Below are 13,153 nucleotides of genomic sequence, written 5' to 3'. Positions count from 1 at the left end.
TAACTTTTAATAGCCTTTTAATTATTAACTTAATACACCCTTGGTGAATAAAAGTATTAATTTCTTAAAAAAGAAACAATAAAAATGTACTGACCCCAAACTTTTGAACGGTTGTGTATATATGTACTTGTTTTTGCTACATTGTGGGGACCAAATATCCCCACAAGGATAGTAAAACCGGCCTGCGGTCCCCACAATGTTAAAAAATTATTAAAAATAGTAAATGATGTTTATCTGAAAGTGTAACGATGCAAACATGTTTTCTGTGAGGGCTAGGTTTAGGGTTAGGGTTGGGTTAGGGGATAGACAATATCGTTTGGTCAGTATAAAATCTATAGAAGTCTATGGAAAGTCCCCACAATTCACAAAAACAAACGTGTGTGTGTGTGTGTGTGTGTATATATAACACAGCTCTTCTCAAAAGACAACGTGATTTGAAGTAAACTCACCAGTTTATTATTCTGGCGTTTGTTCAAAGCTCTAGTCTAAATATTGAGCAGTACAAACAGTGTGGTTTAGGTTGTTTTTCAAATAGGAAAGACACTTCACTTCCTCCAGGGGTCGCTGTGGACCTGACTGACTTTATGTATGAGGTGCTGTAGCCATTGACAAATGTCCCGTCCTAGAAGAGTCCTTGTACTAATACCGTGTTCCTAATCTATCTGAGCACACTCACTAATGTATTCTGCTCATGAAGTGAGCCGTCTAAGCTGCAGATATTTCAACATCCCATGAAACTGGGTGAAGGTGGAAGTTTCAGTGTCCGAAAGGATGGAGAAGGAACACAACTGATCATAAACAACTCCAAGTCAGCTTCATAAAATACTTACAGCAGTTACAACTGACATAATTCACACACAGTCTTGACTGGGAACACAAAAGTCAGTTTATGTTGCTGCTGCAACAATAAATATATCCTTGTTTCCATACTTTCTATATTTATTTTATAAAAATCTGTATCTTCTGTATATTATATTAAATTAGAGTGATGTTAATGAACTCCAGCATCGTTCTTTAACGTCACTACGGCAAATGTCAAAGCGGTCGAACTTGAATTACATTGATGTCTGGTTCGTCATTGCATTTGGAGGTAATATCCAGAGGATGAGTGTCATTGCTAGCGATGATGAATACGATGGAGGAAGAGCTGAAGGTCACTCTCTTTTTGGGCCGGTCGGGACGGCTCTGTGACATCACAATGGGCCGTATGGGATGTTCGATGCGGGCCAGGGGACGGTCCTTAATGCTGTGCTGCAGACTGGCCAGACGAGAACACAGCATCTGCAACATGCACCTGCGAAACTGAACAATCAGGAAGAGAAAAGTAAGCTTCATACAATTGAAATTAAAAATTTACATACACACTGCAGAATCTGCAAAATGCTGCAGGCTGCTGTTCTTAGAAGAATCCTTCAAGTCCCACAAATTCTTTGGTTTTTCATCATTTTTGTGTACTTTCCAACAATGACTATGATTTTGAGATCCATCTTTTCACACTGAGGACAACTGAGGGACTCATATGCAACTATTTCAGAAGGTTCAAACGCTCACTGATGCTCAAGAAGGAAAAACGATGCATTAAGAGCCAGGGGGTGAAAACTTTTTGAATTTGAAGATCAGGGTAAATTTAACTTATTTTGTCTTCTGGGAAACATGTAAGTATCTAATGTAGCTTCTGAAAGGCAGTACTAAATGAAAAAAATATGATATTTAGGCAAAATAAGAAAAATGTACACATCTTTATTCTGTCCAAAAGTTTTCACCCCCAGCTCTTAGTGCATTGTGTTTCTTTCTGGAGCATCAGTGAGTGTTTGAACCTTCTGTAATAGTTGCATATGAGTCTCTCAGTTGTCCTCAGTGTGAGAAGATGGATCTCAAAATCATACAGTCATTGCTGGGATAGGTTTAAATACACAAAAATGCTGAAAAACCAAAGAATCTGTGGGACTTGAAAGGATGTTTTTGAAGAACAGCAGGCAGTTTAACTGTTCAGGACAAACAAGGGACTCATGAACAACTATCACTAAACAAAAACATAGCTGTGGATCATTCAGGTAACAACACAATATTAGGAATCAAGCGTATGTAAACTTTTGAATGGGTTATTTTCTCCTGTGGACTATATGTAAACGTCTTTTATGTGAAATATCTTACTCAGGGCAGTACCAAATAAAATATAACATGCATTTTTGTATGAACATTTTGCAGATTCTGTATGTAAACTATACATACACAAGGTAAAAAAAAAATATTTTCACAAGAAAATACTATTTTAGTCTTTCTACTTCAAAATTTCATGTTAAAATCAACGTGTTTCTTGCAGTTTTCATTGTAATTATTTGTGAAATTTACTAGTTTCTATGCCAACATTTTTTATCGTAGATTTTAATATCAATATAATATACTTGCTTATATAATATACTTTAATAAATGCCCCTCTAACAGAATTAAATGACCCCTCCTGACCTTTCTGCTCATGAAGGCATATATGACAGGGTTGTAGGCTGTGCTGGATTTGGCGAAGAAAGAGGGAATGATGGCAACCGTAGGGGAGACGACACTCTTCCTGCCAAAGGCCTCTAGCATGGAGACCACAGCATAGGGTGTCCAGCACACCAGGAAACAGGAAATCATCATTAGGAACATCACTGCCACTTTCTTCTCATATCGCAGAATCTTAATCGTCTGAACCGTCTGTAGATCCTGGATAGAGCGCAGCTATAGATAGAGAACAGAAGACATTCAATTCATACACCTATATCCGTTTGTACATTCAGTGAAAAAGCCATAGTCAGACCAGGCTGATATAGTTACACTCTAGATAATTATTGCACATAATGTTCCTGATGATGAAGATATGCACTTTCCCAGAGTGACTGGCTTTGAATGGAGGTCATATGATACTCTGTTTGATTGCATCTTGCCATAAAAGACTCTTATGATACTTTAATTAAATGCATTTTCCCTCTGACTGCATGCATGCATTCATTCATTATCATTACACAGCTGCAAGGACAGCAATAAAATTTGCTGAGTTTGACTGAGCATCTCTGGCATTGTGTTATGAACACAGAAGTGGGTCGCCACTTGGGGGCGCAATAGCGTTGATGTGAACAGCCGGTTCGAGGTCTATCAATCTAGTAAACATAGGCTGGAGCTGTTTTTCCTTATGCCATGCATCAGTTATAGCTGTCATGCTACTGGCAGTTAAACTGACAGGTATGCAACTCTTTGATTCTCAGAACTCATTGATTAACAGATTCATTAATTATTTTAAGATTCAAGATTTTAGTTTAAAATGTGCATAAATGTGTAAGGATTTAATTGTATCCACCTTATTCTTAAACGCAGAAATAAACCTATGGACGAGACTTTCGGTTCATTAGCCGCTATAATAATGAGGAGAATAACAACCAGGGTTGCCAGGTTTTCACAACAAAACTCGCCCAATTGCTACTCAAAACTAGCCCAAAAGTAGCCCAATCGCGTTTTGAATGGGGGTCTCCCGTTAAAAATCATGTTCAGGGGGGGATTCCCCTGATAAAATTAGCATTCCAGGGTCTAAATATTACCTTATCAGGGTCGCTTCAACCCGCGGACATGAAAAACAACTGGTGGCAACAGTGTTAAAGGAGAAGTCCACTTCCAGAAGAAAAATTGACAGATAATGTACTCACCCACTGTCATCCAAGATGTTCATGTCTTTCTTTCTTCAGCCATAAAGAAATTATGTTTTCACCATGTAATGGACTGTTATGGTGCCAATTTTGAACTTCCAAAATGCAGTTTAAATGCGGCTTCAAACAATCCCAAATGCGGCTGTAAACAATCCCAGCCACGGAAGAAGGGTCTTATCTAGCATAACGATCGGTTATTTTCATGAATACAATACAATTTATATACTTTTTAATGTCAAACACTCATCTTTTCTTACTCTGCCTGAACTGTTATTTTCTGGTTCATGACAGTTAGGGTATGTTGAAAAACTCCCATCTCATGTTCTCCCTCAACTCCAAAATGATCCTATATCACTGTTTTACCTTTTTTGTTGAGGGTGTTTAATCTTCTTTGCATGTTTACTTTGCAAAGACTGGATCTGTACTTCTGCAGTGATGTAGGATGATTTTGAAATGATTTTGAAGTTGAGGGAGAAAATATGATTGGAGTTTTTCAACATACCCTAACTATCTTGAGCCAGAATACACAGAGTTCAGGGAGAGCAAGACAAGACGAGGGTTTGAGTTTAAAAAGTATTTAAACTGTATTTTTTTAATGAAAATAACCAATCGTTTCGCTAGATAAGACCCTTCTTCCTCAGCTGGGACAAGTGGGTAAGTGCATTATCTGTCAATTTTTGTTCTGGAAGTGGACTTCTCCTTTAAAGTAGCCCACATGGCAACACTGATAACAACGTGCAGTAAATGGTAAAACTGTTGCACTGCAAACCAGTGTGTTCGTAATTAAATAATATGGTAAGACATCAATTTGCATTATCAAGCAGCAAAACAAGCTGTTTTGTACAGCTAAAATTAGCTGGAGGATGGGACCAGAAGCCACACCCATAACATTTGCAAATAGCCACACCCACTCTTACGGAAAAATAAGGTTTGACTGGCCACATGTCTTTTATTAGTTTATATTAAACTGTCACGTGGTGGAATAGATGCCTCTTAAAATGTAATATATATATATATATATATATAACTTTCCATTTTACTCATTCATTCATCAATGAATTGGTTCACTAATTCATTAATATATTTATTGATTCCCTGATTCATTCATGTGCTTATTGATTCACTTCATTAATGCATTTATTGATTTCCTTGTTCATTTATGTATTTATTTATTCATTTATTCAGTCAGTTGCTGGCACACGTAACCGTATTTACTTGTACGGAACAGATTAATCCAGCTGCAAGAAACTGTTCTGTGCAACACAGATCACACTAGAGGTACAGGTAAAAAAAAAGGAAAACTCAAGAGCATTTTGCAAATCCTTTCTTTACCAACAGTGAATTAAAATAAGTAGTCTGGATAATTAGAAAACCCCTTCTGTGATCTGGGGTTGATTTCAGAGCAAGAATACCAACACTGTATGTGTTTATGTGCTTTAAAGAGAACGGGACTAGTCTGGTTTTGTGCCTCATGGGTTTAATTCTGAGTAGTATTGACTTGCTTTCTGCAGTGTGTAAATAGTTCACCTTATGAACCTGTTGAAACAATCTAAATTATTAAATATGCTCCCCAGCTTTTTGTTTATGTTTCATTGGCTTTTCGTCCTCTCACTTACCTGTGTTAGACTTTATTTTGACAATTATCAATGTGGATGTATGAAGTTTGTTGTTCACGTACTTCACATTGCTAGTTAGTGGTTTTGTTCCTTTCAGTCTATGCATTTTTTTATGTTTCAAATCAATAACGTTCCTGTATTCAATCCAAAGACAATTTTCTGTGTTGTTAGATGTGCTTGTGTGTAGTCTGCTGCTCATCCTCACTCTGTGGTTGTGGTTTGTTGCATCGATCCAGCAAATATAAACTTAATCAACTGGTGGATCACACACTGGTTCACATAACTAGTCTGGACTGTGCTGTTTGGGGTCAGCAGGGTTTTATGCTCACAAAGCACAGTAAAACTATAATTTTGTGAAATATTATAGCAATAAACTCAGTCTTTAGTGTCACATGATCCTTTAGAAATCATTCTAATATGCTAATTTGCTGCTTAAGAAACAATTCTTATTATAACAGACTTCTGATTAATGTCCTTGCTAAATAAAAGCACTAATTTCTTTCAAAAAATAATAATCTTAGTGGCTTTTTAATGATAATGTATTCAGTATTGCGGTGGAGTGGATTACAATGGATTGCAAGTACCTTGGCTGAACTGCAAGATTGTCAGGCTAAATAAATTCTTTAAAACTGAATTTTCTAGGCCACAAAATGACTGGAGTCTCAGGCTGGGACCTCATATTAATTACATCTGTCAAAATAGCATAGTACTTTGAAACCTTTTGGAAAGTTTTACACATAAACTCAATTTAAAAGTACACATAAACCTTGCAGATTGTGTTAGAGCAGTCATGCTCTCCCCCACCTGGACGCACACCTGATAAAATCTGATGCACAGGAGTTGCGCTATTGAAAACCTCAAGCTATTTACATGCACAATCACCGTCTCTGCTTATTTGCTGAAGGCACTTTCAGACAATATGATTTTTAGTGGAAACAGCCCCTCATACAGCAGCACGTCAGCACCTCTGCACTGCTAAATCATAGCAGCTTGATTATGTTTATAAAAGAACAAGAGTGAATGATGAATGTTAAAGACAGAAAGAAACTGTAACATGCCACATGCAAATCACAGACGACCAACAGTCTTGAGAAAAATCAAGGTTTTGATACAGAGCTGGTGTGTTTGTATTGCACTAGGTAGATGGGAAATATATATCTGATGCATCTAGACAAGCCAGTGAGAAAATGACTATTAATAGCTAAGGCCGCTCTTGCACAAATAATTAAAAGAAAGAAAACTGCATTACACCTTTTCGCCTTACCATTTTCACAGTGTACAAGATGTTTCCATAACAGTAGGCCATGACGCCCACAGGGACGAAGAAGCATCCGAGGAGGAAGAAGAGAATGAAGGAAGCGTCGTTGGGATCTTTGGAAGCCCAGTCTAGAGAACAGCCTAACTGATGGACTTCCAATGTGTAGCGGTTCCATCCCAAGAGAGGAGCTCCAGTCCAGGCCAAAGAGTACAGCCAGATGTGCGTGATGGCCCTCCAGGCCCAGGGGAAGTCAATGACCTTGGCATGAACCACACGGATGTAGCGCTCATACGCCAGGCCGGAGAGAGTCATGATGGACACGATGCCTTAAAGGATGAGAAGAGAAATAAAAAGACATATTGAGGTCAAAAGTGTACATATATCTTGCAGATTCTGCAAAATGTGAATTATTTTACCAAAATAAGAGGGATTATACAACATGTTATTTTTTATTTTGTACTGACCTGAATAAGATATTTCATATAAATGACATTTACATATAGTCAATAAGAGAAAATAATAGTTGAATTTATAAAATTATCCTGTTCAAAAGTTTACATACGCTTGATTCTGAATACTGTGTTGTTACCTGAATGATCCACAGGTGTGTTTTTTTTTTTTTTTTTTTTTTTTAAGTGATAGTTGTTCATGAGTTTGTCCTGAACAGTTAAACTGCCTGCTGTTCTTCAGAAAAATCCTTCAGGTCACATAAATTCTTTGTTTTTTCAGCATTTTTGTGTATTTGAACCCTTTCCAACAATGACTGTATGATTTTGAGATCCGTCTTTTCACACTGAGGACAACTGAGGGACTCATATGCAACTATTACAAAAGGTTCAATCGCTCACTGATGCTCAAGAAGGAAAAACAATGCATTAAGAGCCAGGGGGTGAAAACTTTTGAACAGAATGATGATGTGTACATTTTTCTTATTTTGCCTAAATATCATACTTTTTTCATTTAGTACTGCACTTTAGAAGCTACAGAAGATACTTACATGTTTCCCAGAAGACAAAATAAGTTAAACTGACCCTGATCTTTAAATTCAAAAAGTTTTCACCCCTCAGATATTAATGCATTGTGCTTCCTTCTGGAGCATCAGTAAGCGTTTAAACCTTCTGTAATAGTTGCATATGAGTCCCTCAGTTGTTCAGTGTGAAAAGATGGATCTTAAAAATCATAAAGTCATTGTTGGAAAGGGTTCAAATACACAAAAATGCTGAAAAACCAAAGAATTTTAAGGACCTGAAGAACAGCAGCCAGTTTAACTGTTTGGGACAAACAAGGGACTCATGAACAAATATCACTAAACAAAAAAACAGCAACTATTATTTTCTCTTGTGGACTATATGTAAACGTATTTAATGTGAAATATCTTATTCGGGTCAGTGCTTCATAAAAAATAGCATGCATTTTGTATGATCCCTCTCATTTGGGTAAAATAATTAACATTTGCAGATTTTGCAAGGTGTATGTAAACTTTTGACCCCAACTGTCGTTGATGCGAAATTAATTTTGAGATTCATCAAGCTGTAAAATACAAACTACATTACTTCCCAGTTTCAGTCTGCCAAATGTGACTATTAAATATGTTGACATCATGACTTTCTGTAAAGCTGCTTTGAAAACAATGTGCATTGTGAAAAGTGTTAAACAAATAAATATAAATGCAAAACAACATGGCTTCTCTTTTACAGAATTCAAGCTCCAAGGAAACAGTCTCACATTCAGCAGATGATGGATTATAGTAATTGGTATCATTTCTAGAAGAAAATAACTGTATCTCTGAACTGCAGATCCGCAGAGACTCCTCTGGCAAAAGACTCACAGACACATTCCCCCAATTACCCAGACAGCCACAGTCCTCTGTGACAGAGGCAGGCCGGTGGGGAAGCAGCACTAACGTGTTTCCTCTCAGCTGTCAGATGTGTTCACACAGACCTCTTTTTACCTCTCATAGAACTGGGCTTAGTAAATTTGATGTGGAATATGACGCAGTATTACACATCTCATCAAAACAGTTTTTATTTAAATGCGTCAGTTCTCAAGGGAGGAAAAATGGAGGTCATAAACACAAATGGCTCTACAAACAACTGTTTGTAGAAGCATCAAACGCAACCAATCTCACATCTAAATTGGGTCAAAGGAGGCAGCAGGGAAGCAATCATGTGTGATGATAATTTTTGGACTTAAAATAACATCAGGTGTGACCTTGGGGGAGCAGGTGCATAAAATGACCATCTCTTTCAGAAATTATCTATGGCATTCTCCTCAAAGCATATCCTCTCACAAATGCGTAGTTGATATTCTGCTGGATACTTCTGGTCCATTAATGTATTATTATCTGACTCCATTTGACCTCAGCGCCAGATGGAGTTTTATTTCAATAAATGTGTCATAGTTGTTTACGGAACCTTGGATTTGTTTCTTTGCCTTTTGTCGTAAATGATGAAGTGGATCAAATTAAACACGAATGTGACCCTGAACAACAAAACCAGTCTTAAGTAGCACAGGTATATTTGTAGCAATAGCCAAAACTACATTGTATGGGTCAAAATGATAGATTTTTCTTTTATGCCAAAAATCATTAGGATATTAAGCATCATGTTCCATGCAGATATTTTGTAAATTTCCTACCATAAATATATCAAAACTTATTTTTTGATTAGTAATATGCATTGCTAAGAACTTCATTTGGACAACTTTAAATGCCATTTTTTGCACCCTCAGATTCCAGATTTAATAGCATTTAATTAACAGACAAATATTGTCATATCCTAACAAACCATACATCAGTGCTTATTTATTCATCTTTCAGATGATGTATAAATCTCAGTTTAAGCTAAAGGATTCTTATGACTGGTTTTGTGGTCCAAGGTCACAAATGTTCCTATTACTGTGAAGCTATTTGATATAATTAGATAATTTGACATGCTCTAAATAACAAATTAAATTGCGCCAAATGAGTAAGATGATCATATGAGATTATTTGCAGTAGGAAATACAAAATAACTCTGATTTTTTGTTAAAAATCAATTTCCATCAACCTCACACACAGGGTTTAAAAAATTCTATTTTATTTTAAAAAATTCTAAAAATTCTAAACTATTTTTCAAACTATTCTCAAAGATTCTTAACAAAGATTCCACAAGTCAGAAACTTGGAATTTGGTTCCAAGACCAAATGTTTTGAGATGATATCCAAAATCATTACAGCTCTACAGTAGTCAACATTTGAAGTGGATCAAAAAAGTTAATCAAAGTTGTCCTAAGAGAAGAACGGATATTGATTTAGTTTTAGGACAACTTTGATAAAAGGTTTTGATCCACTTTAAATGTTGACTACTGTATACACTTACATGTTAACTATGCAGCTTATAGTTTTATAATACATTACCAGCGCTTTCACTGCTTACTTCCAGGTGACAAACGCCCAAAACTTATGACATTACTCCAATTTGCTGTTTTCATGGCTTTTAAAAGTATTAGCCTATAATTTGTCGTGAGGTAGTTAAAATCCTGTCAGCTCCGCAGAGTTTCACCGCGAGTGAGAAATGTAGGTCTCTTGCGTCCATTCAGAAAGTCTAGACATTCACAAAGCTGAAAAATATAAATAATCACAACTTACTTCTGTGAAATGTCTGGCAGATGTGGTAAATAACTAGTACTGTTCACCAAATAAAACGTTAGTTTATTAGTCTGGTTTTGTTTCCGTATAAAACACGTTAGGCTATACTGACCCACGTAGGGTTGCCGGCAATAATTTGTAATGGTTTTATTTAGCTTATATTATTTGTAAGTCCTAACTGTGTTTTCTGAAGCGTTTTGTAGTTACCTGCGCAGTCAAAATGCATCGTTGTAAAGCGTTTTGTTCTCTGGTTTAGCACTGGTTTATAAGACCATTTTAACAACAGCTGACCGTGAACTTGCAGAAATGACTACGTTTTCAGATAATATCTGAATAAAATACAATATAAAAGACATATTGACTGCAATGACCAATACCATTAAGAGTCAGATTGGCTATTCAAGTGTCTGAATTATTCATGTGTCTTTCTAGTAAACATTTAAGAGAAATAAGACTTTCTTTGAATTCAAAGATTAGGCTATTTGAAAACTTATCCTGATGCATCGATGCATAAGGGACTGAAGACAGAACTGACCGAATAAACTGTTGCTAAATCCATCCCAAACACATGTGGCAGAATTAAAGATCCATCTTTTCTTCACGCACGAAACAAATGTGAAATTAACTCCAGTGACTGACACCAGCAGATCGCTGACACTTATATTCACTATTAACAAATTAGTTGGCGTGCGGAGTCTCTTGAACCTGTAGTAGAGAATAATGACGATGATATTATTACAGAAGCCCAGGACACCGATAGATCCGATGGTGAACGTCAGGAGTTTATAAGTCTCGTCGGCGAAAATGTAATCATAATCCTCAAGGTTAGTCTCAGGCGATGTTTCGTTAAAAGAATTCATTTCTGTTCCAAGTGAATTTCCAGCATGGTGACTGAAACCCCTGATGGTCAGTGACCCGATTCAGCAGACCGTCCAGAAACAATCAGGGCAGTCGACTAGTGATTGTAGTTCAGTGTGTCAGTAGGGTTGAATTCGTCTCAAAAGAAAAAAACGTCATCGCTACATCCAGAGAAATGCATTAAAGTTCCTCCTGGATTCAGAAGAGACCTTCCAGCGTTTACTATGATGGACTGTCACTGCTGACTGAGCGTAGAGTAAGTGTGTAGTGCGCTGTGTAGTGAACACTAATCAGTGACGGTGATGTTCCGCTTCTGCTGAGCTGTTTTGAAAACTTATGACAGGAACGGCGATGATGTGCAGTTTAACGTGAGGAAAGAAAAAACTAATAAGAGTAACAATGCTGTGTCGTTTTAAATGTGATATTTGAACATAATGAGCTATGCAATGCGCTGTTATGAACATGAGTCAAAGTGACAGTGATAGCTTCCCCTATAAACCAGCATATGCTGGTAGCTATGTTTTAATGCTGGAATGCTGGTTAGGTAGGTTTTGATGCTGGTTTAAGCTCGTCCTTTGCTGGTTTTTGCTGGTCATGTTGCTGGTCAAGGACCAGCATGAACCAGCAAAGGACCAGCTTAAACCAGCATCAAAACCTACCTAACCAGCATTCCAGCATCAAAACATACCTACCAGCATATGCTGGTTTTTTTTCACCAGGGATGCTGGTAGCTATGTTTTAATGCTGGAATGCTGGTTAGGTAGGTTTTGATGCTGGTTTAAGCTGGTCCTTTGCTGGTTTATGCTGGTCCTTTGCTGGTTCATGCTGGTCCTTGACCAGCAAAGGACCAGCTTAAACCAGCTTAAACCTGCTGGTCCTTAGCTGGTGAACAAACACAGTGATGGTGATGCTCAATATCAACTGCCCTGTTGAAAAAAACACCATATGCTGGTTAGGTAGGTTTTGATGCTGGGATGCTGGTTCATAGCTGGTTTATGCTGGCCCTTTTTATGCTGGCCCGTTTATGCTGGTCCAGGACCAGCATAAACCAGTTAAGGACCAGCATCCCAGCATCAAAACTGGGTGTTGCTTTGACCAAGTGTGTATTTAATTTTGTCATTTGTGGGGACATAATGGCAGACAACAGACATTTAATTGTTTAAATTATTGCTAAGGACAATTTAGTAGTTGCTGGATATTGGTAGAGACATGCCATAGCGTCTCTATTAAAATCTATGGATCTATAGGTCAAACAGCAGATTAATGAGTAACTCCAAATTTCACAAAAAGATTATGGACATATTTATAATATAAATCAGACTTAGAAATGGGTTGCTGTTTTTATGTCACTGTTCCGATGAAGAAGTCATGCACTTGTTTAGCAATGTACCCACACAGTGAAATTTTGGTCAGATTTTTTTTTTTTTTTTTTTTAATGTTCTTAACTTTATTTTGTGAGTGACTTTTCTTTCTGTCTTAAGGATGTTTTCTTTGGATTGTTTGACTACTCGAAAGAGAATATAGGAAAATATTACAATTAATTTGTGTTTCCTGCTAGCTGAATTTCACATACATAAAAATCTGTCTAAACCTCTTTTCTTTATTCAGTTCCAATCTAAATCAAATGTTTCGTGATACTCACTCTGAAGTCCCGATCTGAATAAAGTGATTCATATCTGAATAAAATGATTTGCAAACCCACTGTGAAGTTCCGATCTGAATCAAAAGATTCACAATCCTGCTCCGAAATTTCGATCTAAATGAAATGATTTGTGATTCATGATCCACGCTCTGAAATCCAGATCTGAATCAAATTACGATTCGCAAACCTGCTCCAAAGGTTCCAATCTAAGTGAAAAGATTCGCAAATCCGCTCCGAAGTTCCGTTCTGAATCAAATGATTTGCGAACCGGCTCCGAAGTTCCAATGTGAGTCAAAAGATTCACAAACTCACTCTGAAGTTCCGTTCTGAGTCAAAAGATTTGCAAACCCGCTCTGAAGTTCTGATCTGAATCAAAAGATTCACAAACCTGCTCCAAAGATCCAATCTGAGTAAAAAGATTTGTGAACCTGCTCAGAACCTGCACAATTTGAGATTCATGTTTCGCACTCCGAAG

The 13,153-nt window shown here is 37.1% G+C and overlaps 1 protein-coding gene across 1 annotated transcript; it reads right to left on the bottom strand.

Annotated features, from left to right (window-relative positions):
• Positions 1-466: 466 nt before the first annotated feature.
• Positions 467-11,335, bottom strand: opn3 (opsin 3). Its single transcript, XM_051125603.1, has 4 exons — positions 10,714-11,335; positions 6,558-6,877; positions 2,467-2,718; positions 467-1,302 (listed from the first exon to the last, which is right to left on the bottom strand). Exons 1-4 carry the CDS (start codon positions 11,036-11,038, stop codon positions 1,036-1,038), a joined length of 1,164 nt encoding a protein of 387 aa, XP_050981560.1. The 5' UTR covers positions 11,039-11,335; the 3' UTR covers positions 467-1,035.
• Between the last annotated feature and the right edge of the window lie 1,818 nt (positions 11,336-13,153).

The sequence above is a fragment of the Labeo rohita genome, chromosome 13 (genome assembly GCF_022985175.1).
Source record: "Labeo rohita strain BAU-BD-2019 chromosome 13, IGBB_LRoh.1.0, whole genome shotgun sequence".
Taxonomy (NCBI): domain Eukaryota; kingdom Metazoa; phylum Chordata; class Actinopteri; order Cypriniformes; family Cyprinidae; genus Labeo; species Labeo rohita.
Note: the sequence above shows the minus strand (reverse complement) of the source record. Positions and strands in the feature narration are given on the sequence as shown.

Bases quoted from the DNA above. Each gene is read 5' to 3' on its own strand.
- opn3 (XM_051125603.1), bottom strand. From the start codon at position 11,038: ATGAATTCTTTTAACGAAACATCGCCTGAGACTAACCTTGAGGATTAT. The intron at 2,719-6,557 runs GTAAGGCGAAAA...CTCTATCTATAG, and splicing joins TCTTGTACACTGTGAAAATG to CTGCGCTCTATCCAGGATCT. The intron at 1,303-2,466 runs GTCAGGAGGGGT...CTGATTGTTCAG, and splicing joins ATGCCTTCATGAGCAGAAAG to TTTCGCAGGTGCATGTTGCA.